Below are 25,405 nucleotides of genomic sequence, written 5' to 3'. Positions count from 1 at the left end.
CCCCCCCCCCCACCCGTCGCTCCTCTCACGTAAAGGCGTATCTCGGTTTCTACATGAGCCCCGGAAAGCATAGTGTTATACGGCGAATAGGGCTCAAATGGATATTGAGATACGCCCTTACGACAGAGGAGCGACTTGTCACGTAATCTATCCCTACCCATTCGGTTAAGCCATCCATCACGCAGAGGCTGCAGTTTGTCAATTCGTGGGTCCGCTGAAGTGGTCGTCACTCACCGGACCGAGTCAATAGGAGACGTCGGACAAAATCTGCAAACTTTAAAACGCTTGTAACTCCGTTAATACGAAATTTTGAGGTTAAAAGTGGTTCCATCGGTTTTTTCCTGAAATTTTCGTCTGGAAACGTCCCTTAAAATTCAAAATGTGACGAAATAAACATCAAAATCAACCTTCTGTACTTGTTTTTCATCTCAACCTTTGCTAATATTTGTTTTTTTTATAGTCCCGATAGTTTTGTCTTTAAATTCAATCGTCCCTTCCATTGTAAGTGAAAAAAATGTATCTGTTTTATACACTCAAGCGATAATAAACAAAACAAAACAAAAAAAAAACCATCAAAATCAAATCAGGAAATTGGTTTTTGCACTCAGTGTGCTGTTTCGTTCCATACCATTCCGGCGCTGAAATTATAAGATGGGTTCCACTCATTCTCGGTGCACAGTGGATCGAGTCAGGACGGCAAAAGGTGCAAACTTTAAACGCGTGTAACTCCGTTTATACGAAATTTTGAGGTTCTAAAAGTGGCTCCATCGGTTTATCGTGAAATTTTCTTCTTCAAACACCCCTTTAAATTCAAAATGTGACGAAATAAAAATCAAAATTTGCAGTTTTAGTCAAACATTTCATGTACCACCTCTTTAATTGACTCCAAGGCCATCTGGACCGAGTCAATAGAAGTCGGACAAAATCTGGAAACTTTAAAAGCTTACATTTTCGAACTTATAAAATGGAAGAGTTTAAGAGTGGTTCCATTGGGTTTTCGTAAAATTTTCCCTCAAAAACACCCTTTGAAATTGAATTTGTGACAAAAAAAAAACATAAAAATTTCACGTCCAACCGGTCGGCAACGTGTCGGCGTGGAACACTGGACCGATTCATTAGGAGAAGTCGGACGAAATCTGGAAACTTTGAAAGCTTATATTTTCGTGAATATGAAATAAAAAAAGGTTCAAGAGTGGTTCCATTGGTTTTTTCGTAGAATTTTCTCTCAGAAACACCCTTTGAAATTGAATTTGTAACAAAATAAACATGCAAATTTCAAATTTTAGCTAACAATTTCACGTCCTGCATGCATTGCATGCATTCCTCGGCATTTTTTGGCTCTGAAAAAAGTACGGCGCAGGCAAAAAACAAGAAATACATATGCAATACATTTTCAAACGGATTTTTGGGAGGTTCGTCTCAAAACGTAAAATTATGTCGCGCGACAAAAAAAGGTGAGAAAGAAGTCTGAAAATCTGCCTTAAAAAATGTGCAAGGTACTTAATCTACGAATGGTATGACCCTCCACCCTCCTGCCCGTTGGAACAACTCGCCAGGTGGCAATCACAAAAATCCGGCCATGAGTCTTAAACTAAGTAAAAATGCCGTATGAGTAATCAGAGGTTGCCAATTTTCCTTCTACATCAAGAATTTACAAGGAGATCTGTGAATATTTCTCCTTCGATTTTTCCGAGGATTTTGTTCGTGATTTCATCTAAAAAGTCTGAAATTTCAAGGGAAACTATTCGCAACTTTCTTTCAAAATAAAGAATTTCAAAGAATAAATTTGGCAACATTCAAATTTGTATACGGCGTTTTTACTCAGCACGGCAGGGAAGGCATTTTTCATTATGATCCGGAGGAATTTATCGGAAAGAATAATTCAAAATCCGAAGTAGGACGAAGAGCTTTCGAAACGTCGAAAATACTGTGTCAGATTTTCACGTTTTCTTTTCTTTCAGCAGTAAATAAGGACTGCGAGGTTATCGGCTGTGATTAAAGTCGCGACTGAAATTAAAGCAAATTCCTTGGAGGCACAAACATCGGAGATAATTAACGTAGGACGAATTTAAAACTCTCGACGAACTGCTTTCGTGTAATTATTCCTCTTCCAGAAGCCGAGAGTCCGACCCTCTCAACTCGAAAAAGTTTCGCGACGGCCATGTTATCTCAGCACCGAAAATAAAAGTCCGGATCTCTTGGAAATTACTTGTCACAAATCGCGAGCCCGCTAAAATCCCCCTGCGTTACGCTTACAAATGTTTGATGTTGTCAAATGTTTCATTTTATTCTGGCGTCTCTTTAGAGTTCTATAAGCGCTCAGCCGAAAAAAGAACCTTCTGTTTAGAGTTTGTGATAGGTTATCAGAGGCGAATCCAGCAATTTGCAACACCGCTTATACTCCATTTAAACCTAGGCTAAATAATCGATTCTCGTCGGAGCACCTGGCCCCTCCAGGAATCGATACATTTTCATAGGTTTATATGAAGGAAATCCGGTGTTGCCAAATTGCGAGATCCGCCAATGTAGGTTATCACTGTGCGAAACGGACGCCTGAGCACTATGATTCCGTATAGGTCTGGATACACGATCAAAGTCCGAACCAATTCTGATCAAATTGACCAGTTGATGACTGATGGTCACCATGCAACAGTTCTCTTTGATCAAAATTGGACGGGCCGTCAAATTTTGATCAGAATGGAGTGCCACCATTCATTATTTCCTGCCGCTCGAAACATTTCTGCCAAGTTTTCATTTTAAAATTAAGCAAAGCGATGATTTAAAGACTGATGTCTCCCGACAGGACTTTAATCGTGTATCGAGACTATGAATCGTGTAAATGTATGATCCGTCATCGATGAGTTTCGTACCGTCGTTTTACATGAAGATTGATTTTTCTTCTTTTTTTTTGGTTTATCCCTTTGATGAACGTTTTTTAGTCATTTATAAAAAGCCTGCAACCTTGAGCCACTATTTAATTGGGATATGGTAGGGGAATCGCAATAGTATAAAATTCAAGAGAGATTTTTCCCCACACTCATTGAAAGGGCTCATAAGAAAGATTCAAATGTTGTTAAGCATGCTTCATTTGGATTACATTTTGCAGTCTTAAGGAACTACCATCTCTTGCTCTCCATATAAATACATATAACACAGGAAACAAGTATGGAAACATGAAGGGAAACAAATAACATGTATGATGTCTCTAAAATAAGCCGGAAAAGGTGGTTCCTTATTGGAAAATATAATCCGTAGTATATCCTTCCCTCGTAAAAATTTGAATCGAAAGAAGGAAACGGGATGCCATCTACTACAGCAGATTCGAATTCCCACTGACATCACGTATTTATCAGCCTCCTCCTCCCCCTCACACAATCGATAATGTTGATTCAGGTGTCTACCAAGGAGGGGGGGGGGGGGGGTAACTCGTAAATTTCATTTTGCGAGAATGAGTTTGACTCAATATAACTTTTGACTTGTAAAAACCATCCACCCGATTATGGTTTTTTCCTTTTCCCGGCTGTGCTAACACATGCAAGGTCTGATCCAACACCCACGTGGAAAAATCGAGAATATAACTGTTTCCATGTTTGCCCGTGATTTTTTAGCTGAACTACAATTTTTCTTTAAAAAAGAACAAAAAATAATACCTACAGTGACTAATTTCATAATTTATTGCCTATTTCTGTGATAACTGTCGAATAGGCATAGATTTTTTTTCGCGTTTCATACCTTTACCTAGTTCGCAAAATTAAGTATAAAGCTTCGTAGGGATGTCTGAGGTTTTATGGTCCGTTGCTCCTCGTTTTGCGAGGTTAAAAACTGTTTGTTCAATAGAAGCTGGTTTTTTGCGGCTTTTTGGTTTTTTGCTGTTTTATGTACAGCACTTAAATATTGCTAACTATATTACTTTATGTATATATTATTCTACCTCTCCTTCTCTATTGCTAATAATTAATATATATATTATTCTACCTCTCCTTCTCTATTGCTAATAACTATTAAATATCTTCTCTTCATTTATGGATTTAATATATTTCTTGGATAATCCTGCTCTATATTTAGATCGGGTCACTAGGGCCCGCAAAGCGGACATTTAAGGGCGAGAAGCGACTACTAGGGGTTGGGCCGCGTAGCGGCCAGGGGGCTGACCCTCCGGTTTCCTGTAAGAAAAAACTCGCCTTTTTTCTCAAGCTAAAGTTTACAACAAGCCCATTGAAATAATATTGATTTATCGATATCGTTCGACCGACAAAAAAAATTCATATCAAACTTATTAAGTTCCTCCGAAAGAAAAACCGGCATTTTCATAAAAATGCTGACACCCCACCATCTGACGACCGAGCAAAGACTTGCACAAAAAGGGGGGACCAGCGAAAACCTATCACAGCAACCAGTGGCGAGGAGTGGATGATCGATATTCCTCCATTTGAATCTATGGTAGAAGATCGATTATTAAGGTGTTCGTTGCGAGCACCCTGATAATCGATCCTTTTCACTAGGTTTAAATGGTAGATCAATCGATATATCGCAAAGCACGCCACGCCACTTATAGCGACGATTGGTTGTTTTAGAAGTTCTTCCGCCGGCGCCGGCGGGCAACAGAAGGCTTCCGTGCTGAGGGAAAACGTCGTATGAGCCACAAAACGTTGCCAAATTTCCTTCGAAAAATCACAGATTTTTATGAAAATTTGTGAACCCCCCCCCCCCCCAATTTGCCAGAAGCTTTCGTTCGTAATTTGCTTTGCATTTTGCAAAAAGGAACCAAGAGAAATCCAATGTGGGATTGTGTAACTTACATTCTTTGCAACACAATTGAACTGCATTTTGCGATTTGGAACTATAAATTCTGGCCCGGTTTAAAAACAACGTATGTGCCATTAGTTTCCCTATGCACATAAGTGCTTTTTCAGATTAGCCAGAATTTATAGCTCCAAATTGCAAAATGCAGTCCAATTAATGACAGCATACAAAATATTGAATTCACAAAGGTAATTTTCGTCCTGAATTTATAGTTTATCGGGAGTAAAGATAAATCTTCTTTAGATGATCCGTTTAAATTTGCAAGGTAAACAAAGTTGCACAAGCTTAGCGACATCGGAATGCTCTTGGTTCCTTTTTACAAAATGCAATCAATTTGATCTACTAAGTCTGAAAATTCAAAGGAAAAATAATCATAATTAGAGTACCTATATAGGGAGAGTATGCACATGTCGAATAATCTGAGGTAAGGTGATGGAGCTCTTAGACCCTAAAAGGGTAGGCAATCTATGAATTCGAATCATCCAGAGTGATTTATAATCACAATTGTTGAGAACTGTCGTTGGTAAAGCACGTATTCGAATTGGTTTTTGAATAAACCTACTCGGTAGCAGAATCGGTATTGGATACAAAAAACTTACTTTTGCAGAAGAATACTTACTTATGAATTTTCTTGTCCGTTTTCGTTTGATATTAGAGTCTAAAGATCGACAGTGACATTTTTCGTTTTCAAAGGTTACCTACCTTTTTGGGCCCAAGAGCTACAAAATGGAGATGTTGCATGTTTGAGAAATTTGCCATTTGACTATTGACTCTTATGTAAAAGTTCACAAAAAACACAATGATGCCACTGGTTTTCTCTGAAATCTACTCAAAAGCTCAACAAAAGCTCTCAAGTTGAGGCCAAACTGGAGGGGATATCCCACGCTATCCTGAGAGTCCACCTCTACATCAAGACGAACTCTCCATGCAAAGATATAGGGAGCAAATACATTGACAGGGCTGCCACTTTATTTGGGGACTCTAAAACTGAAAACACGGCATCGCTGCTAATGTATTTGCTCCCTATCTTTGCATGAAGAGTTTGTCTTGATGTAGAGGTGGACTCTCAGGATAGCGTGGGATATCCCCTCCATTTTGGCTCCAACTTGAGAGCTTTTTTTGAGCTTGGGAGTTGATTTCAGAGAAAACCAGTGGTACAATCGTGTTTCTCACGAACTTTTACACAAGAATCAACAGTCAAATCGCAAAATTCCTCATACATGCAACATCTCCATTCGAGTTGTCCATACTCTCCCTATATAGGTACTCAATAGGTACTCTAATCATAACTTTCTTCAAAAATGAATATTTTCTGAGAGGAAGTTCGGCAACATTCGAATGCTCATACGCCATTTTTACGTAGCACGGCAGAAGGGTCGCGAGTCCCTGCTCCAAGTCCCTCGCCCCTCGGATACATTCAAGTTTTCAACCTTTTTTTTGACCTGCCGTGCCGAGATCCCCTTCTGTAACAGGTCGCGAACTCAACCGTGGACCGCGGGTCCACGAATAAATTCCGCGCACTCGGAAAGTTCCGTTTCCCGCGTCGCCCTTATCTTGCGAAAGTTTGCGAACCCCGCGGCAAAGTTGTTGTGAAGTACGGTGGCATCTGGATTTTTGTTCGTAATGAAGAACGTCTCTGTTGCTTCGCACATGCTCTATTCTGCCATGGTAGCGAAGAGAGCAGCTTTAGCACTGTCGTGCTAAGAAAGAACGTCATATGAACCATTAGGCGTTGCCGAGTTCCCTTTGATAAAACAGGAATCCCCTGGTAAACTTATGAATATTTTTCTTCCAATTTTTCAAATGATTCTGTTCGCAATTTCACCTAAAGTTCCTGAAAATTTCAAGAGAAATCATTCATAACTTTCTTCACCCTGGTAAAAATTGGCGATAAGAGCTGCGTTTCAAAATACCGTAGGAATTCTTATAGCCGGCTAAAGAAGGCTACAGAAAATCATATAGCTGGCTGTAGAGTGCGGAGAAAATCATACGGCCGGGCTATACGAAGCGATAAAAAAAAAATATGCAGCCGGGCTATAGTTCCTATCGCCGGGCTTTACACTTTATCGCCTGGCTGTTTCTTTTTCGCCGTCGATTATAAAAGGCTATAAGAAATTTTGTAGAAATTCGTATGCTTTGGAAATCATTAAGTTTGATACGGAACCACTTTAATATTTACAAAACAAACGTTATATTTTCCTTTAATACATATTTTTTTTCATCAATTAAAATGAGAATAATCCATACAGAGTGTGCAAACATTTCAAAATCATGAGTTGAATAACGCTGACTCCGCCAGATTAAATATTAGAGCCGAACCAAAAGCGGAGCGGCGACGCACTGGCGCCTACAAACCTAACAGGGATACTTCACGCATTGCGCAACGCGTGAAGTATCCCTGTTAGGTTTGTAGGCGCCGCGCCATTGCGCGTTTCGCGCTGGCTGCCCGCCGCTGCAGAGTACCACGACGCTTGAAGCAACTATTTCACACCAGAGGTATTGCACAGTATCATACGAAACTGAAGGCGCTCTAATATACAATTAGGAATGGCAGGCATCCATCAAAAGTGCGGAGCTTTCCTCGCAAACTAAATCAAGTTACTACGGCCCAAAAAGAGAGCAGTGGTCCAAAAACTCACTAGGTCCTAGCATCCGTAATTAGTGACGTTTAGCATACACTTTATCGCCTGGCTGTGAGTTGCTTAAACGCAATCGGCTATAAAAGGCTATAAGAAATTGTGTAGCCGGCTATAGAAGCTATTGGAAATCTTACAGCCGGCCGTAGGTCTATGGTATTTTGGAACGCAGATTCTACTGTCAATTTTTACCAGTGCAAAAATGAACATACGTAATAAATAAATAAACGCTGCACGAACCATTAGGCGTTGCCGAGTTCGCTTTGATAAAACAGGAATTCCCTGGTAAACTTATGAATGTTTTCCTTCCAATTTTTCAGATGATTTTGTTCGCAATTTCACCTAAAGTTGCTGAAAATTTCAGGGGAAACCATTCATAACTTTCCTCAAAAATAAACATTTTATCGAAGAAAATTTGGCAACTCTCGAATGTTCATACGACGTTCTTCCTTGGCACGGCAGATTAAGTGTCAAATTTTTAAATCAAGTTTCCTTCAAAATTCGTATAATCTCTTTTAGATGAAATCAATAAAATTGCTAAAATAGCGAAATTCATCCTAATTTTATCAGAATGAGATTTATGAGAAAGCCGTAAGTGCGCAAAAAATCACTTAGTTTCAGGGAAGACAGTAGTACGTGACAATGTTCCATGCATTAATCTAAGGGTCAGTTGCGTTTGATACAAAATCGTGTTTCGAAGCTTGACGCTTGTAGATTAGCTAGAAATAATGAGGTATGTTCGAACAGTAACTCTCTACTCTACGTTCATGTTCAATATTAACCGAGATAGCACGCTTTGAAAGATTCGGTTTATGACGTCATCCGCCGCGGTATAGTGACGCTCTTGGTTTCCTCCGCCTTGCTTTCATCCGAGTTTTGAGTTTAGTAATGCAGTGCAAAGCGTCACACCGACTTACGAAGAAACCAAGGATGGCACTACCGCGGTGAATGACGTCAAAAACCCAACATTTCAAAGGGCGATATCTCGGTTAATATTGGACGTAGAAAGTTGCTGCTTGGACAGATCTTATTATTTATAGCTGATCTACAAGAATCAAGCATCAAAACACGATTCTGTGACCAGCGTAACCGACAAAGTATCGGTGCAGATTTCTTGGACAGGATGCCGTTTCCCAGACGAAAGAACGTAACTCCATTCCAAGGTTGCAAAATAAATTTAACAATTAAATCGTTTACAAGAATGTACTTTTGCAATTTTTGTTCAATCTTCTATGATTTTTGCATGAGATCAGCAGAAAAATCAACGAAATACTCAGTTAGAAATGTCCAAAATTATTTCAGTGTAAATGCATTTTGTGAGGCACAATCTGGCAACATTGGAATATAGTTACTTTCTTTCGTGAGGAAAACGACGATGATGGAACACCGCTTGTAACCACACTTTCTTCAGTAAATCGCCGATAATTTCCTTTAATGAAGTCAGCGGAGATTTTTTTGTTTCGTTTAATTTTTAATGTTTTAACAAAACCGATTTGACAAAAATCGTACATAGTTGCCATGACAGGGACGCAGGAACACCTATCTTAGTTTCATGCCTTCATAAACAATGGCGTGGCGTGCTTTGCGATATATCGATCGGTCTTTGCTGCCATTTAAGCCTATGAGAAAGGATCGATTAACAGGGTGTTCGCAAGGAACACCTTAATAATCCATTCTTCAGCCTAACTTCAAATGGGAAAATATCGATAATCCATTCACGCCTCGCCACTGGTAATGAAAGAGTAAACAGCGGGCCGATTATTGAAATTGATAGACAAGGCTATAGACAAAGGAGACAAAAGAGATATGAAGAGATCCTATTGGTGGAAGCGGGTGGTTGCAATGGACAAAGGAGGTAGGTAATAGACTAACTAACGGCAACTCGCGAGAGACCCGACTGTTAGTCTATCATTTTCTCTCTTTGTCTGTAGGAACCACCCATGTCAACCAATAGGATCGCTCCGGACTCCCTATGTCTTCTTTGTCTATAGCTTTGTCTATCAATTTCAATAATCAGTCCGCAGTGGTGGCAAGTTCGCAGTTAGCATGTTCCGACGTCTTGCATGAAGAACCGAAAAATAACAGTGAAGAAAATCTGGGTATGTGCAAAGTGAATATATCATTAAAAATGTTGCCTTCAGCAAAGTCAGCAGAGTAAAATCACAAAATATAAAGGAGAAAATTAGAGTGCTTTGGAAATCGTTAAAGTTGACAAGGAATCACATTATCATTTACAAAATACACATTTTTTCCCTCCATTCATATTTTTTCATCACTTTAAATGAAAATAATCCATGCAGAGTGTGCAAACATTTCAAAATCATGAGTTGAAAACAGCCGGCTCCGCGAGTTTAAATATTAGAGCCTAACACAGCGGAGCGGCGCTGGCGCACTGGCGCCTACTATTTCACAACAGAGGTGTTGCACAGTATCACGTGAAATTGAAGGCGCTCCGACATGTTGAATGACAGGCGTCCTTTGATGCCGAGTCCATCATTCGGTACACAATGGAACGAATCAATTGGAGATGGAGAAGTCGAACAAAATTTGGAAACTTTGACTCCGTTTGACTTTGGAAACTCCGTTCATAAACTTAAAAATAACTTGAAAATAAACTTTAACCCCACTTTTAACACACTAATTTCTGTTTTTCGACTTTCAGTTATTGGCAGGAGAAAATATACGGCTGGTGGAAATAAAAAACATTCTTAACTCAATTTCTCTGAAAATGTAGGTTGGTTCCTTTATAATAAACCCGATCGAGACGTAAGACTCCTCCTGGAGAATAGACAATTACGTGTCATGTTCTCCTGGCGAGTCACCAGATGACACGTCAAAATGATCCCAAAATTGTATCGCTAAACGGAACGAAAATGATACGGGTATTCCCTAAAATTGTGGTACTACCCCAATTTGTTGGATAACATGGACATTTCCAAATTGATACGGTAGTGCTACAACACCTGGGTTATTAACCTTACTTATACTGGGGTATGACCACAATTGAGGGGCTAGGAAGACAATAAGGCACATAGGTGCAGATTTTATTAATTCGGAAAAAACTAGTTTAAAGTTTTGTATTTTACTCGGACCTATAGAATCCTCCGAATATGAAGGTTCTCTGAAATTATTATCAGCTCAATTGAACCGGATCGTGGCTAGCAGTTAGGCCCAAAGTGACGGTAGGTCACACTTATCACGCGTCCCCTTTGAACGAAAAATGCACTTATCCCATTCGCTGTTTTCTCCGCGTCAAATGACTTCTACACAATAAAATCGCCTAGTATTCTGATAGACCTCACCTTCAAAAACCAAAAAACACGCACAACTCAATTTTGGTCAAAGACACGCTTCTGGGCACAGGATTTTATTTTTACTTCCATCCTTCCTTTTTCAACACGGAATAACGCAAAATGGTCCAGATTTCTGTTTCCCCTTCGCCTTTCCTTCCTGTTTTTATCCAACACGGAAAAAATTAAATTACTGATTTAACAATTCAATTAATTGCTTAAAAAAGTGACTGTAATGTTTCAATGTAGATTTTACAACAAACAATGCCACTTTAACCACCCCCATAGTTAAATTAGCTTACAATAATAGTTAAAGTAGCATTTTTGTGTTGTGGAATCTACGTTGAAATATTGCAGTCACTTTTTTTAGCAATTGAATTATTAAATCAGCAATTTAATTTTTTCCGTGGAAATGCTTTTGGTGAGGTCCAGTCGTTTTCTGGTATCTTACATGTTGAAATACAAGCAGAACAAGTTATGGCTCGCAGCTGAGGCGGCTGTGCTCTAATCTCTAGTCTCGAATTTCTAAAACTGTACTTATGCTTCTTGTCTTCCAAGCCCCTTAATTTTCCTTTAAGTATATATGCTGTCCGGTGCAACCCAAGTTGCAACAGCACCGTTGTGCACTACGCGGGCGTTATTTCACCAGCGGGCCGATTACTGAAATTTATAGACAAAGTGATAGACAAATAAGACAAAAGAAATATGGAGGGATCCTATTGGTGGAAGCAAGTGGTTGCAATGGACAAAGGAGGTAGGCAATAGATAGACTAAACTAACGGCAACCCACGAGAGACCCGATAGTTAATCCATCATTTTCTCCCTTACTCTTTAGGAGCCACCCATTTCAACCAATAGGATAGCTCCCTACTCCCTATGTCTCTTTTGTCGATAGCTTTGTCTATCAATTTCAATAATCACCCCGCAGCGCTCAGAGCATCCTGCTCCTTGAACCTTTCATCCAAGGTCTTGCGGAGTTCCACCGTGAACCCTTTGCTTCTCAACCATTGCCTGCCTGCCACGCCCTCAGGATCCTTTGCAAAGGCGTCGAAGAACTCGGAGGGTTTGTAACCACGTTCCTCTATCAATGCTTTGGTATCGGCGAGATTCAACCCGCACTTGCATGTCTTCCCGTAGTCGGACAGGGTGCCTTTGGTGATGGCGATGCGGGAGTAGCCGGGGTTTATGACGATGTAGCCCTGGACCGTATTGCAGTGATTCGTGCACTCTTTCTGCTCCTTCTCGAAGGTTTGCCCTGGAATCATCAACGCGTCGTGGGGTTGGAACACGGACGGAGAAAAATTCTGGGAGTCTCTATAGCAGTGGCGTGGCGTGCTTTGCGATGTATCGATTTATCTACCATTTAAACCTATAGGAAAGGATCAACAGACAGGGTGTTCGCAATGAACGCCTTAATAATCGATTTTTTACCATAGCTTCAAATGGGGAAATATCGATGTATCGCAAAGCACGCAACGCCACTGCTCTATAGAGGGTCTTCCCTCACATTATATCGATCGAAGTGGTTGTTCGGCGACACGGTAACGTCGGATAAAACGTTATTAACGTTAACGTTAACGTCACGCAGGCGGTACGCTGCCGTGGTGAGGAAAAGCGCCGTATGAACCTTCAGGCGTTGCCAAATGGGCCTGTTGCAAACTTTTGCTAGAGCAAAACAATTAAGAGTTGTCTCTTACAGGCAATGCCTCAAAAATCACGATGAGCGCATCGGCAAAGTCTGAAATCCACTCATAACTTCACAGTCTGCCGTGAGAAATTTGCGTTTTTTGAGCTTCCCACTTCAAAAACGATACTACGGCACAGGTGAACATTTTGTTGGAGGAGTCGTTCCATCGTCGGCAATATTCATCATGGCTGACGCTTCCGCAGTTCCGCGCGTAATTCGAGGAGAGTTCAAGGACAATCAAGGCAGGCGAGGAAAATATGATCGTAAACACGCCGATTGTATTACCCTGGTCTGGTGTTATCTTGTCCCATCACATGTGTTTTCGCGTGTTTTGGCGGATCGGCGTCGGCCATGATGAATATTGGCGACGATGGCCTCTAATAAAATGTTCACCTGTGCCGTAGTATCGTTTTTGAAGCGGAAGGCTCAAAAAAAGCAAATTTCTTACGCAGATTGCGAAGTTATGAGTGCATCTCAGACTTTGCCGATGCGCTCATCGTAATTTTTGAGGCATTATCTTTAAGAAACAACTCTTAGTTTTGCTCTAGCAAAAGTTTGAAACAGGCCCATTTCCTTTGATAAAGCACGAATTTTCTGGTATACTTATTAATATACTCCCTCCGATTTTTCAGATAATTTTGTTCGCAGTTTTACCTTAAGTACCTGAAAATTTCAAAGAAAAATATCCATATCTTTCCTCAAAAATGAACATTTTATTGGAGGAAATTTGGCAACTCTCGAATGTTCATACGGCGTTCTTCCTAAGCACGGCAGCACAGCACCCTGTAAGTGCCCAAGACCGATCCCTGTTGCGGAATTTTCAAGGATCTCGGCCACCAACATGTAGGCCTCAGATTTTTTCATTGATATATTTTAATGTTTAATTCCATCAACTTCTGGCCAAAGTATCACTATGCGACGTTTAAATACTTCCGCTGACATTAAATCTTGTTACATAGAAATTTTTCAACGAAGCTGTCCGAAAACTTCACAAACTTTTCGTCGTGCTGCCGATAAAATTCAGTGAAATTTTCAAAGAGATACAACCGACAATTTCTCTGTAAAAAAATAAAACGACGAAGAAAATGTTTAAACGTCTCATGGCCTGCTCATGGCGCTTGTGATACTTTGACCGGAAGGTAACGATTTATTTTTCCGACTGATAATAACTCAGTTTCATGTTGAAACGCTTCTGTTTTTTTTTTTTTTTTTTTTTTTTTTTTTTTTTTTTTTTTTTTTTTTTTTGACTCAATGGCGAGGCGTGAATGATCGATTATCGATAATTCCCCATTTGAAGCCACGGTAAAGAATTGATCATTAAGCTGTTCGCTGCGAACACCCTGTTTATAGATCCTTTTCTATTGGTTGAAACGGTAGATCAATCGATACATCGCGAAGCACACCACGCCACTGTTTTCATTATTTTATTTTAGCCTTGTTTTCCGTTGCTCTCCCTTGCTTTTCTCCTGTTTTCCACAACTTGGTAGCCGAGGAGTTCGCCATTTTTATTAAAGCCATTGGCGAACCCAGCAATTTAGCAACACCGGATTGCCTACTTTCAAACCTATGGAAATGTATCGATTCTTGGAGGGGCCAGGTGCTCCGACAAAAATCAATTATTTAGCATAGGTTTAAGATGATTCGATGGACGCCATATTTTGTGTCAGAACGGCATGCGATATATCGTATCAATTGGTTCCACTTTTTCAGCTACTCGTCATTTTTCTCCAATTTTGAGATCGCAATTCTGTTGTCAGGAGACTTAAGCACTCACTTACCAATTTTAACAAAGAAACACAACGTAATAAAGGCGTGGTTTTTTTTTAGAGAGAAAATATCGCATTCTAGTGTAGTTTCGATATCATATCGAATGCGATGTTTTCTCTCTAAAAAAACCACTAGCTGAATTAAAATTGGTAAGTGAGTGCTTTGGTCTCCTGACAACAGAATTGCGATCTCAAAATTGGAGAAAAATGACGAATAGCTGAAAAAATGGAACCAATTGATGCGATATATCGCATGCCGTTCTGATACAAAATATAGCGTCCATCGAATCACCTTAAATGGAGGAAATCCGGCGTTGCCAAATTGCTGGATCCGCCTGTGATTAAAGCACACGAATATTCGTACAAACCTTCCGTAGCTTCAGGTTTCCTCTCACTGGCTGCCATGCTAGATTCAGCTCTGTCCAAATTGCCTCTCCCGCTGGATCCACCGTCCGTCAAGTTGCCTCCCCTACCAGATCCAGCTCCCCTGAAGCTACCCCCCGTGCTCGGTCCACCCTCCGTCAAGTTGCCTCCCCTTGCAGCTCCATCTTCCCTGAAGCTACCCTCCCTGCTCGGCGCACCTCCCACCTGCTCCCACTCAGAGGATGAATCCGAGGCCAAGGAGTTTTGCCTCCCCAGAGCACCTCCCTCTTGCGCCCACTCAAAGGAAGAACCCGAATTTTGCCTACTCAGCGCCTCCGGGTTCGGAGATCCAGGGTTCGAGTCCATGGAGTTCTGTCTACTCAACGCCTCAGGGGTCGGGCTCCCAGACCGGTTGGACGAACCCTTCGACCCATCCAAGCTGCCCTCGCCTCCCTTGGATAAATCTCTCCCGGGTGAATCCGCCTTCTGTTTCTTGAACGACCACCACTTCTTAGACGGTTTGGAGGTCTTGCTTCCGTCACTAGTATCGGAGCCAATGGAGGACTGCCTGCTCGGTGCCTCCGGGAGTGGGGTTCCCGGTCCCTCCCCCGTTCTCTTGCTTTTGAACCACGTCCTCGAGGAACCGGTTCTCATCGAATTGCCCGCGGGGGTCGTAGCCATGGAGCTCGAAGATCCGTGGCGTCTGCTGCTGAACCACCCACTGGACTCACTCGTGGAGGCCCCCGACTCCTTTCGTATTTCCTTCTCCATTTTTGCAATGTTAAACTTTGGCATGCCTACTGTGATTTTATGCTCCTCCAACCACTGTCTCCCGTATCTGCCGTCGTACGTCCGTAGATGTTGTTCCTTGAATTCATCAAAGTTAAGTCCGTACTGCCTGAAGACCGGTCTCAATTCATTAGTGTTCAACGTGCAACGCCAGCCCCCCTGGCTCTCGGACCAGTAAGGGTGAGTGAGGTAGACTACTCCCCTCATAGGCTTCATGATGTAGCCGAATTTGTTTTTGCACTCAGTGTGCTGTTTCGTTCCATACCACTCCGGCGCTGCAATTATAAGATGGGTTCCACTCATTCTCGGCGCGCGGTGGATCGAGTCAGTACGAGAGGTCGGGCAAAAGGTGCAAGCTTTAAACGCTTGTAACTCTATTTATACGAAATTTTGAGGTTGTAATACGGGTTCCATCGGTTTTTTTCGTGAAATTTTCTACTCGAACCACCCCTTAAAACACAAAATGTGACGAAAAAACATCAAAATTTGCGGTTTTAGTATAAAATTTCATGTCCCACCTCTCTAATGACTCGATCCACTGTGCGGCGAGGCACACTGGACCGAGTCAATAGGTCGGGCAAAATCTGGAAACTTTGTAAGCTTATATTTTCGAAAATATGAAATGGAAAAGTTTAAAGTTTTGAAGTTTTTTTGTAAAATTTTCCCTCAGAAACACCCTTTGAAATTGAGTTTGTGACAAAAAAAAAAAAAAAAACATACAAATTTGGGGGCGGATGCTGTAAAGAGGTGCATTAAGAGGTCGGACATGAAATTTTTGACTGAAACTGCAATTTTTTATGTTTATTCCGTCACATCTTATATTCAAGCGGTGCTTCTGGGAGTAAATTTTAGGATAAAACCAATGGAACCACTTTTATAACCTCAAAGTTTTCTTTAAACGGAGTTAAAAGCGTTTAAAGTTTTCACATTTTATCAGACCTCTCCGAATGACTCAATCCAATGTGCGTCCTTTCTTGTCGACAGTATTTGGTTTTTTTTGTTAATTCTGTGCGGGATGAAAGAAACGTTCTAATAGTATCGTTTTTTAAATGTAAACTTAAAGATTACAAAACGACGTGTTTTTAACTTTAAATAACCAAATTTTATTGATAAGAGACGACGCTTCAGGTCAAAATAATATCTGAAGGAAGATTTTTCACTGCCGTTAAGATTTTTCTTTTTATCATTATTTTTTAAACCTAAACTTAACGATGGCAAAAATACGTGTTTTTAACTAAAAAAAAAAAAAAAAAAAAAAAAAAAAAACACATTTTTTGACAAGAAACAAAGTTTTAAGTCAAAATAAAATCTTTTTTATTGCCGTAAAGATGTTTCTTTTTGTAATCGTTTTTAAACCGAAACTTGACGATGATGAAACGACGTGTTTTTAACTCCAAAAAAACTAAATTTTGTCGACGAGAGACGACGTTTTAAGTCAGAATAATATCTCAAGAAATATTTCTTCAGTGCCGTTAAGATTTGTCTTTTCGTGTGAATGGATGAGTCACGATATAGGGAAGTAAAAGTTTAAAACACTTACGTTTCTTTACGCCTCCTCCTGACTCTACTGACTCTGAGTCAGGTGATACAACGTTGTTTTGTTATCGTTTTTTAAACCTAAACTTAACGATAGCAAAACGACGTGTGTTTAACTCAGAAAAACCAAAAGTCTACAAGAGACCACGCTTTAAGTCAAAATAATTGCCGAAAAAAGATTTTTTTCAGTGCTGTTAAGATTTTTCTTCTTGTGTGAATGGATGAGTCTCGATATAAGGAAGTAAAAGTTTAAAACACTTACGTAGCTCTATCTCTTCCTGTGGCTTTGCGCGTTCCCTTGGCTGTGCGCCTTCTTCTGGCTGTGCGCCTTCTTCTGGCTTCACGCTTTCTTCTGGCTTTATCTCCGACCGTGAGTCAGGTGAGGCAACGGCTTGCTTTGACTTCGACTGTGAGTCAGGTGAGCCAACGGCTGGCTTTGACTCTGGCGTCTGGTCAAATGAGACAACGGGTCGTACAGCACCGATAATTAAAATGAGGCTCAACACACGGTACATGGCGCGATTGATTGCGGCCACCTCCAGTGATTCTCGCCCAACATGTGAGTATGTAGGCCTTGCCTGTTTTTCATGTTTACCCAGTCTTTACGGGACGCGATTTTTGTGGATTTTAAATTCCGGCTTACGTCTATTGAATCAATTCACAATCGCTCGTGTCAGAGCCCACGCTTATGATTTCACTCTGCGCGGAGACAACTTTTCCTCTCGATAACCTTCTGATCGGATTTGCATTTGAGACAGACGAAATTCCTGTTGTATCCGTTGACTGTAATCCCTGACTCGTCTGAACCGCGTTCGACAGAGAGGATCCAAGCCATATCAGCTATTGCCAAATTTAACCAGGCAATTTAAGTTTTTACGAGAGCGTTAGTGCGGATTCTTTCGAAAATTTTGAAGAATTTGCTTCGTACAATGGAGAAAATTCACCGAAATTTGCACAAAAATCCGCACAACCGTTTTCATGTTTGCCAGTAAATTGCCCTATTTTTGGGAGTAGCTGATGTGGCTTGGTTCTTCTCCGTTTAACGCGGTCCATATACAGGGTATCCGGAAGTTGACGCACTTAATTTTCAGAATTCATTTTTCGGCTCAAAATATGAACCCCCCCCCCCCCCATGCACGTATGTCCGAAAACGCTTCATAAGTGAACTGTGCGCTTCAAAAGCTGCAATTTTTTTTCTTTCGAAATGATATAACTCCTCGTAGCATATGTAAATGGATAAAGTATAAGGATGGATGAGGTAACCCTAATGTCGTCTATTTCCCTCGTACCACACAATCTGCGAAAGGAATTTTCGCAACTTTGAGCTTTTCGCTTAAAAAGTATTTTGCGGCCACATCATGGTTTGATCCAAATGAGTTTCTCAGGTTTCACAGCTTTAAGCAAAACGCAACAGTCGTTCTCCCACTTCGTAAACGGCAGTTAGGAAATACGCAGTGGCGAGACGTGAATGATCGATGATCGATATTTCCCTATTTGAAGCCATGGTAAAGAATCGATTATTAAGAAGTTCCTTGCGGACATTTTGTTTATCGAAATGTTTCTATAAACTTGAATGACAAATCAATCGATGTATCGCAAAACACGCCACGCCATTGGAAATGGTGTCACTGATGCACTACTGAGTGTTGTAACTGAAAATCACGCCGATACAGAACACCTCAAAGCATTGGCGGATCCGGCACATTGTCTCCTCTCCATTTAAACCTATGGACATGTATCGATTCTTGGAGAAGTCAGGTCCACCTTTGCCTCAAGGATTTTAATTTTATCGAACTCAACCCAAAATCAAAAACAATTATAACAATTTAAACAGCTGGTGACAAAGCTAATTTTTATATAAATGCCACAAAAAAATATCGGCTGCAAATTCAGCCTTCTTGAGTTTGATAATATATATGAAACATTTTAAAAGTCCTTTAAAACATATTTTTAAATTTTTTTAAAAATTGTTACGGTTTTCAGATTTTTCAAAAAATGTTACCGTTATTATCCTTTACTGAGGAAGGCTGAGTTTTCAGCCGAAACGTTTTGGTGGTATTTATATGACAATTTGACCGAGTTTAACAGAAAGGAACCAAGCCACATCTGCTTTTGCCAAATTTAACTGGGCAATTTAATTTTTTACGAGAGATCGTTTGTGCGGATTCCTTTGAAATTTTTAAGGAATTTGCTTCAAATTATGAAGAATTTTCAGTGAAATTTGCACGAAAATCCGCACAACCGTTTTCATGAAAAAAATTTATTTGCCCGATTAAATTTGGCAATAGCTGATGTGGCTTGGTTCCTTTCTGTTTAACGCGGTCCAATTTTCCTTGTTACCCGCTGTTTAAACTGTTTTTATTACATCTTGTCACGGGCCGCGGAGCATAAAACATATCTAATATCGAAAACCCGGTCTTGTATTCTCGAGTGCCTCTTTAGGAAATGGTGCGGTCATTAACTTCCGTGGTCTATTTTCAAAACAAAGCTTAATTTTAGAAATTCGGGCGTTAAGTCGAGACCGGACGAATTTCTGATATGCTCATTAGAAAATGACAAATTAGTATTCCTCTGCCCTAATTAGCATCTCATCGAGTGTGCTCCATATTTGGCCGGAGGGTTGCATGGACCATCCGCGCGGAAGTATAAAACGGTCAGAGGTGCAGTTATTGGCATCACTCGTTTCAGTGCTTTCAGCCTCCATAACCTCCTCAGCCAGCTACCACCAACCCCCCAAAATCATCATGAAATTCCTCGTAAGTTTGAATTGCTTTTCTTCCTCCTCCTCACCAGTGCACGTTTCTCTGTGTCAAATCGGGAGTCTTCCGTGTTAGCAACGCTGTTTTTCCATCATTAAAATCCGTTTCGAATGTCGATTTAAGAATCAATACATCGAGGGTCAATTGTTATGTATCGACGGTAAAACTGCAAAAGTGCGTATCACGGTCGGGTTTTTTTGCTTGTTAACAACTCTGCTTTCTTACCATTTAAATCCGTTACGATTATCGATTCTTGAATCGATATCGAGGATCAATTGTTATATATCGATGGCAAAACAGCGAAAATACGTATCTCATTTTGGCGTCTGTTAGCAACACTGTTATCCAGCTATGTAAATCCGTTACAAAGTTCGATTTTAACTATGCAACATGTAACCCACGTTATCACGAAAATGGATTGATATTTTCGCATTTTTCTATCGCTTTGTCTATTAGTTTATTATTGAAGAGAGCTGATTATTGAAAATGGTAGACAAAGTGATAGACAAAGAAGACATAGGGAACATGGAGCGATGTCACTGCTTGAAATGGGTGGTTGTAATAGAATAAGGGGGAAATTGATGGATTTACTCTCGTCTCTCGTCGGTTGACGTTTGCTGGTCTATTACTTACCTCCTTTGCCCATTGCAACTACCCGTTTCCACCAATAGGATCCCTCCACATCCCTTTTTGTCTTCTTTGTCTATCAATTTCAATAATCGGCCCGCAGGCCGAGACGCAACGCGTTTTTTGCGTGTGAAACCGTTTTTACGTTCAAAAGTAACATCACTGGTTTTCGTTATTTTTGAACATTCCCTTGCACATTCCTTATTTTTGTCCATTGCAACCACCTGTTTCCACCAATACGATCCCTCCACATCATTTTCGTCTTCTTTGTCTATAGCTTTGTCTATCAATTCCAATGATCGGCCTGCAAGGCAAGATGCAACGCGCTTTTTTGCGTGTGAAAGTAAACATTTACCGTTTTACACGGAGAAAAAAACTCCGGACAAATTTTTTCGGATTGAGCATCTGAACACTTTAGGTCCAGCTGCTTGAGGTTTGGATCACACATCTGAAACTTCAGTTCTTACATCTGAAGTACCTCAGTTTTCACATCCGATAAACTTCGGTTCTCACATCCGAAAAACTTCGGTTCTCACATCTGAAGTACTTCAGATGTAAGAACTGAAGTTTCAGATGTGTGATCCGAACTTCGACAGCTAGACCTAAAGTGTTCAGATGCTCAATCCGAAAACTTCAGAGATCCATATGACCTAAACTTCGGGTCCCACGCACGAGGTTCTTTTCTCCGTGTAGTTATTTTTGACCCTTATTACACCCCCTTCACCCCTTTTCATTCTAACCTCCGCCTACTGATGTCTATTCCAACACTCTGTCTACCAGGTCAGCCTCCTCTTCGTGGCCGCCGTCGCCTACGCCGGAGAGACCGAGCTCGTCCGCGAGAAACGCGGCGTCTTCTTCGCCGACGCCCCCTACGCCTACGCCCCCGCCGCCTACCACCACGCCTACGCCGCCCCCGCCTTCGCCCCGGCCGCCTACCACCATGCCTACGCTGCCCCCGCCTTCGCCCCCGCGGCCTACGCCACCGCCTACGCCGCCCCCGCCCCAGTCGTGGCTGCCGCCCCCGCACCGGTCGCCGTGGCCGCCCCCAGGTCCAGCATCATCCAGGCCAACCCTGGCTCCTACTCCGAGCTCACCCATTTTTACTAGGGAGCTTCGCCTATGAGCTAGTCATACTCCTACCACTGGTGATTCGAAAGGCCAAGCACGTCGAGGGCTTTCTACGGTTTTGTTTATGTTAGTGTGACGTTAATACAATGTTTTGTGTTTGATCAAATTGAATGCTGTCTTTATTCGTAACGATCCATGCCGAACACTGGAAAAAACACATTGGATCTAGAGTCCAGACTCTTAAAAACATCGACAAGAAAAAATTCTCTTGATTCAATCAGATTTAGGCTTAAATCAAGAACCAAGCCTCCTAATTTGAGCGGATTTCCTTTTGATTTAAGCGAAAATCTGATTGAATCAAGAGTATTTTTTCTTGTCAATTTTTTCAAGAGTCTTAGATCAAATGTGTTTTTTTCCAGTGAACGTAAAGAGATAATTAAGAGCCGCTGTACAAATTGCGGGCCGAGTGGCACTGGCACTCGCTGTACCTGTACGAGTCGTCTCTGATTGGCCAAACCGCCTGGTTCTGACTTGCCCGAGCCAGGCCCTTGTAGAAATTAACACGGGTTCAGGGTGGAAAAATCTCATGAAAAAGAAAAAATCGAAACTTCACGAGGAATATTTCATGAAATCTCAAAAATTCATGGAAGATATTGAAAAATACTGGTTCCTTTTTATGTTTTGCAAAATGTAAATATTGTGACTATCTTCAATTTGTGTGTGTTTGAGTGCGGGTTGCATACTCTAGCCCCTGAAAAATAAGAAATGTTTCACAGACTCGTGGAATTTCATGAAATATTTCACTGAACTTTCCAATCTTTCATTTTTTTCTTGCGTTTAATGCCACCCTGCGTGGTGTTCATTTTTCTTGGAGAATATTACGAAAACTAGGAAAAATTTAACGGCAGATATTTCTGAAATCAATTCTCCAGATTTTCCTGAGGAGATTGATTGATAACATGTGAGTGATTCTTTTGTCTCAGATACATCGAACACCTTATCGTGAATTTGAAATTTGGCACTTAATGCCATATTTCAAGTTCAATTCCAGCTTGCTGATTACTGAAAGTGTGGGTAGACAAACGAGCCAAAAGGGAAAATCGTGCGATTCTATTGGTGGAAATGGGCTGTTCTTATAGATTAAGGGGGGATTTGATGAACCAACTATGGGGTACCTCGTGGGTTGATTGCGTTAAGTTGACTCAGCTAGGAAGTATAAGTTAGTCTAGTAAGTATGAGTGCGTACTATATTCGTTACTTGCTTACTTCCTTTGTCCATCGTAACCCCTCTTCTACCCATGAGATTGCTTAGGTTTCTCTTAGTTGTTTGTCAGTTACTTTGTCTAAAAATTTCGAATATCAGCTTGCACATTCAGTTTTCGGTAGTAAAGATCTTGCTAATACCAGGACAGTGGTTGAATCCACGATAGCCAATGAGCTTTTAAATACACATTTAGCTCGATATGCTAATACATATTTTTGATCTTTTGTATTTTTAAATCAAGTTAGGTACGACCTGTTCTATGCACATTTGTAGCTAACAATACCAATCGTTTACTTCTAAACACTAAAAAAAAGCCGCTTTGATCCCAAGCTCAGACTTTAAAAATACTTGACGAGAAAAAAATACTTTTGATTCAATCGGAGTTTCTCTTGAATCGGAAGGATATTATGTCAAAGTAACAGACTTGGTTCTCGATTCAAGCCAAACTCAGGTTGAATCGAAAGGATTTTTTCTGGTTAAATCTGTTAAGAGTCTGGACTCGGGATAAAAGAGGCTTCTTTTCTATTGTTTTGGAGTAAACCATTGGTATTGAACTGTTAGCCACAAATAATCATAGAACTCGTCTTAACCAACTTGATTTAAACATTTGAAGATCAAAAATATGTTTTGGTATATCGAGCTGTATATTCATTTAGCAGCTCCATTGCAATTGAATCGGGACGTGGAAAAACAGCTTATGTCCATTTTTCCAGTCTTCAGCTTATTTAAGTTGATAATACTTTTCGAAGTTGGATGCAACCACGATAGTGGCGTTACCACTCACCTCCGTGTTTCCTTAATTCCAAAAAGTCCTTTCATCACATTTGTGGTTGTATGTATGTATGTATGAGCCGCTTTTACGGCGCGCTAGGGCGCTCTGCGACGCCTATTCTCCACAGGAATCTGTCATGGTAGAGATCCTCCGGAAGTTGGCATCTCTCCATCTCTTCGTGGATGCCCTCTACCCACCGTTTGGCTGGACGTCCTCTCCGTCACCTACCCGGGGGGACCCACTCCAACACCTTCTTCGGCAACCTGGTATCAGCCATTCTCTGCACATGCCCATACCATACCAATTGCTTGGTCATGATATCGTGCACAATCGTCCCCTCAACGCCCATTATCTCTCGGACACGTTCATTCCTGACACGTTCTCTCCTCGAGATTCCAGCCGATCTTCGCCAGAAATCCATCTCGGTCGCCTTGAGCATTTCTTGGGTCCGCTTCTTCAACTGCCACACTTCACTGCCATAGGTGATAATAGGCTTGACAACCGAGTTATAAATCCTCTTCTTGTTGTCTTTGGAAATCCTTTGGTCCCAAAGGATCCCATTTAGCATGGCGATGGCTTTCCTTCCTAGAAGATTACGGTCCCGAATGGCCTGATCCAGCTTCCCATCCGAAGTCAGCTTCACCCCCAGGTACTTGTACTGTTCGCAACTTTCTATATGTTGACCATCCTCCAGGACTATGCTTTGCTGAGCACCTCCGACTGACATCTTTTTTGTCTTACGGACACTAACCTCGAGGCCCCATTTGCGGTACTCCTCCACCAACTTCCGGGTCATATACTCCGCGTCATCGTGATCTTGACTTATGACTACCTGGTCGTCAGCAAAGCATAGCGTGAAAAGTGTTTGTGGTTGTATCAACTCTATAAAAGTATTATCAACTCCAAAAAATTGAAGACTGGAAAAAAGGACATTAGTGGATTCAACTGAAAATGCAAACATGTGATAATTTTACCATCAGATGTTCAATCTAGAATTCGATTAGACCCGATTTCTTTACCAAATGCTTGAATCGAGAGTCGAGCCTCTTACTTTAAGCTGATTTCCTTTCGAATCAAGCAAAAATCCGATTGAGTCAAAATTATTTTTTTCTTGTCAAGCCTAGACAGAGTCTTGTGTTCAAGAGTCTGAACGCGAGATCCAAGATACTTTTATCCAGGAAATGATTCACGATTTTTTACACGGAATTTTGACGTAGAAATAGATATTGTGACGCTCGACTTCTTACCTTCTCGACGAGTCCAACACAAGTCGGAGTCAAAGGAATAAAATACCGGATTGTACCCTTCAAGACGGAACCCGGCAGCCAATGCTGTCTGAAAACAACCCCTTTGTCCGAATCCGCTACCCTCGGCCCCGCGTCATTTCTCGCGTTCGCGTTTTCCTCATTTTTCCACCCTTAAGTGAGAGGCCAAGACTGGAGGACAATAGACCTCCTCTGGACCTCGTACGTGACGGAGTTTTTTCGGCTTTATCTCGAAACAAATATTTTTTATTACCGAGGAGAGGCGGCTTATCGCGATGATCGAGGAGTTTATGGCGACATAAAGGGTCCGAATAGGTAAGGTCGAATGAACGTCCAGTTGAAGAAAGGCGTAACTGCCATATTGAATACGTTGCACTTACGCGGTTCTCGCAACTCGCGGTTCACGCGGGTGATGATTTAATCAAGACTCGAAAGACCGTGACCGGTGGGTGAAAAAATCGGGTGGACCCGGTACAATGCTGCCGGACTGAGGGAAAATGCCGTATGAACATTCGAGCGTTGCCAAATTTCCTTAGATAAAATGGTTATTTTTGAGGAAAGTCATGAATATTTTTTCTTGATATTTTCAGGAACTCTAGGTGAAATTGCGAACAAAATTATCTGAGAAATCGGAAGAAAAATATTCATAAATTTACCGGGAAATAGGTGTTTTATCAAAGGAAATTTGGCAACGCCTGAAGGTCCATACGGCGGTTTTCCTTAGCACGGCAGAATGGGAGCTCAAGCTAACGTTGCCGTGCTGACGTCATTAAATTTGAT

The 25,405-nt window shown here is 41.2% G+C and overlaps 3 protein-coding genes across 4 annotated transcripts in view; 1 reads left to right on the top strand and 2 right to left on the bottom strand.

The window, feature by feature from the left end:
- Positions 1 to 25,405, bottom strand: part of hig (locomotion-related protein hikaru genki) — a gene marked incomplete in the record, with an annotated part of 286,062 nt that overhangs the window by 189,195 nt on the left and 71,462 nt on the right.
- Positions 8,968 to 17,828, bottom strand: LOC140225719 (uncharacterized). Its single transcript, XM_072305529.1, has 3 exons — positions 17,133 to 17,828; positions 14,551 to 15,609; positions 8,968 to 11,984 (listed from the first exon to the last, which is right to left on the bottom strand). The coding sequence occupies exons 1-3, from the start codon at positions 17,383 to 17,385 to the stop codon at positions 11,647 to 11,649; spliced, it is 1,650 nt and encodes a 549-aa protein (XP_072161630.1). The 5' UTR covers positions 17,386 to 17,828; the 3' UTR covers positions 8,968 to 11,646.
- On the top strand, positions 19,480 to 21,490 carry LOC140225721 (uncharacterized). Its single transcript, XM_072305533.1, has 2 exons — positions 19,480 to 19,626; positions 21,037 to 21,490. The coding sequence occupies exons 1-2, from the start codon at positions 19,495 to 19,497 to the stop codon at positions 21,361 to 21,363; spliced, it is 459 nt and encodes a 152-aa protein (XP_072161634.1). The 5' UTR covers positions 19,480 to 19,494; the 3' UTR covers positions 21,364 to 21,490.

This window comes from Bemisia tabaci, chromosome 10 (genome assembly GCF_918797505.1).
Source record: "Bemisia tabaci chromosome 10, PGI_BMITA_v3".
NCBI classification, from domain to species: Eukaryota; Metazoa; Arthropoda; class Insecta; order Hemiptera; family Aleyrodidae; genus Bemisia; species Bemisia tabaci.
The sequence above is the reverse complement of the archived record's forward strand: the minus strand, read 5'-3'. Positions and strand labels throughout refer to the sequence as shown.

Excerpts from the sequence above, each read along its gene's own strand:
- LOC140225719 (XM_072305529.1), bottom strand. The coding sequence starts at position 17,385 with ATGTACCGTGTGTTGAGCCTCATTTTAATTATCGGTGCTGTACGACCC. Across the intron at positions 15,610-17,132 it reads ACAGGAAGAGATAGAGCTAC|CGCCGGAGTGGTATGGAACG; the intron begins GTAAGTGTTTTA and ends TTATAATTGCAG. Across the intron at positions 11,985-14,550 it reads GAAACCTGAAGCTACGGAAG|GGCAAACCTTCGAGAAGGAG; the intron begins GTTTGTACGAAT and ends TGATGATTCCAG.
- LOC140225721 (XM_072305533.1), top strand. The coding sequence starts at position 19,495 with ATGGACCATCCGCGCGGAAGTATAAAACGGTCAGAGGTGCAGTTATTG. Across the intron at positions 19,627-21,036 it reads AAATCATCATGAAATTCCTC|GTCAGCCTCCTCTTCGTGGC; the intron begins GTAAGTTTGAAT and ends TCTGTCTACCAG.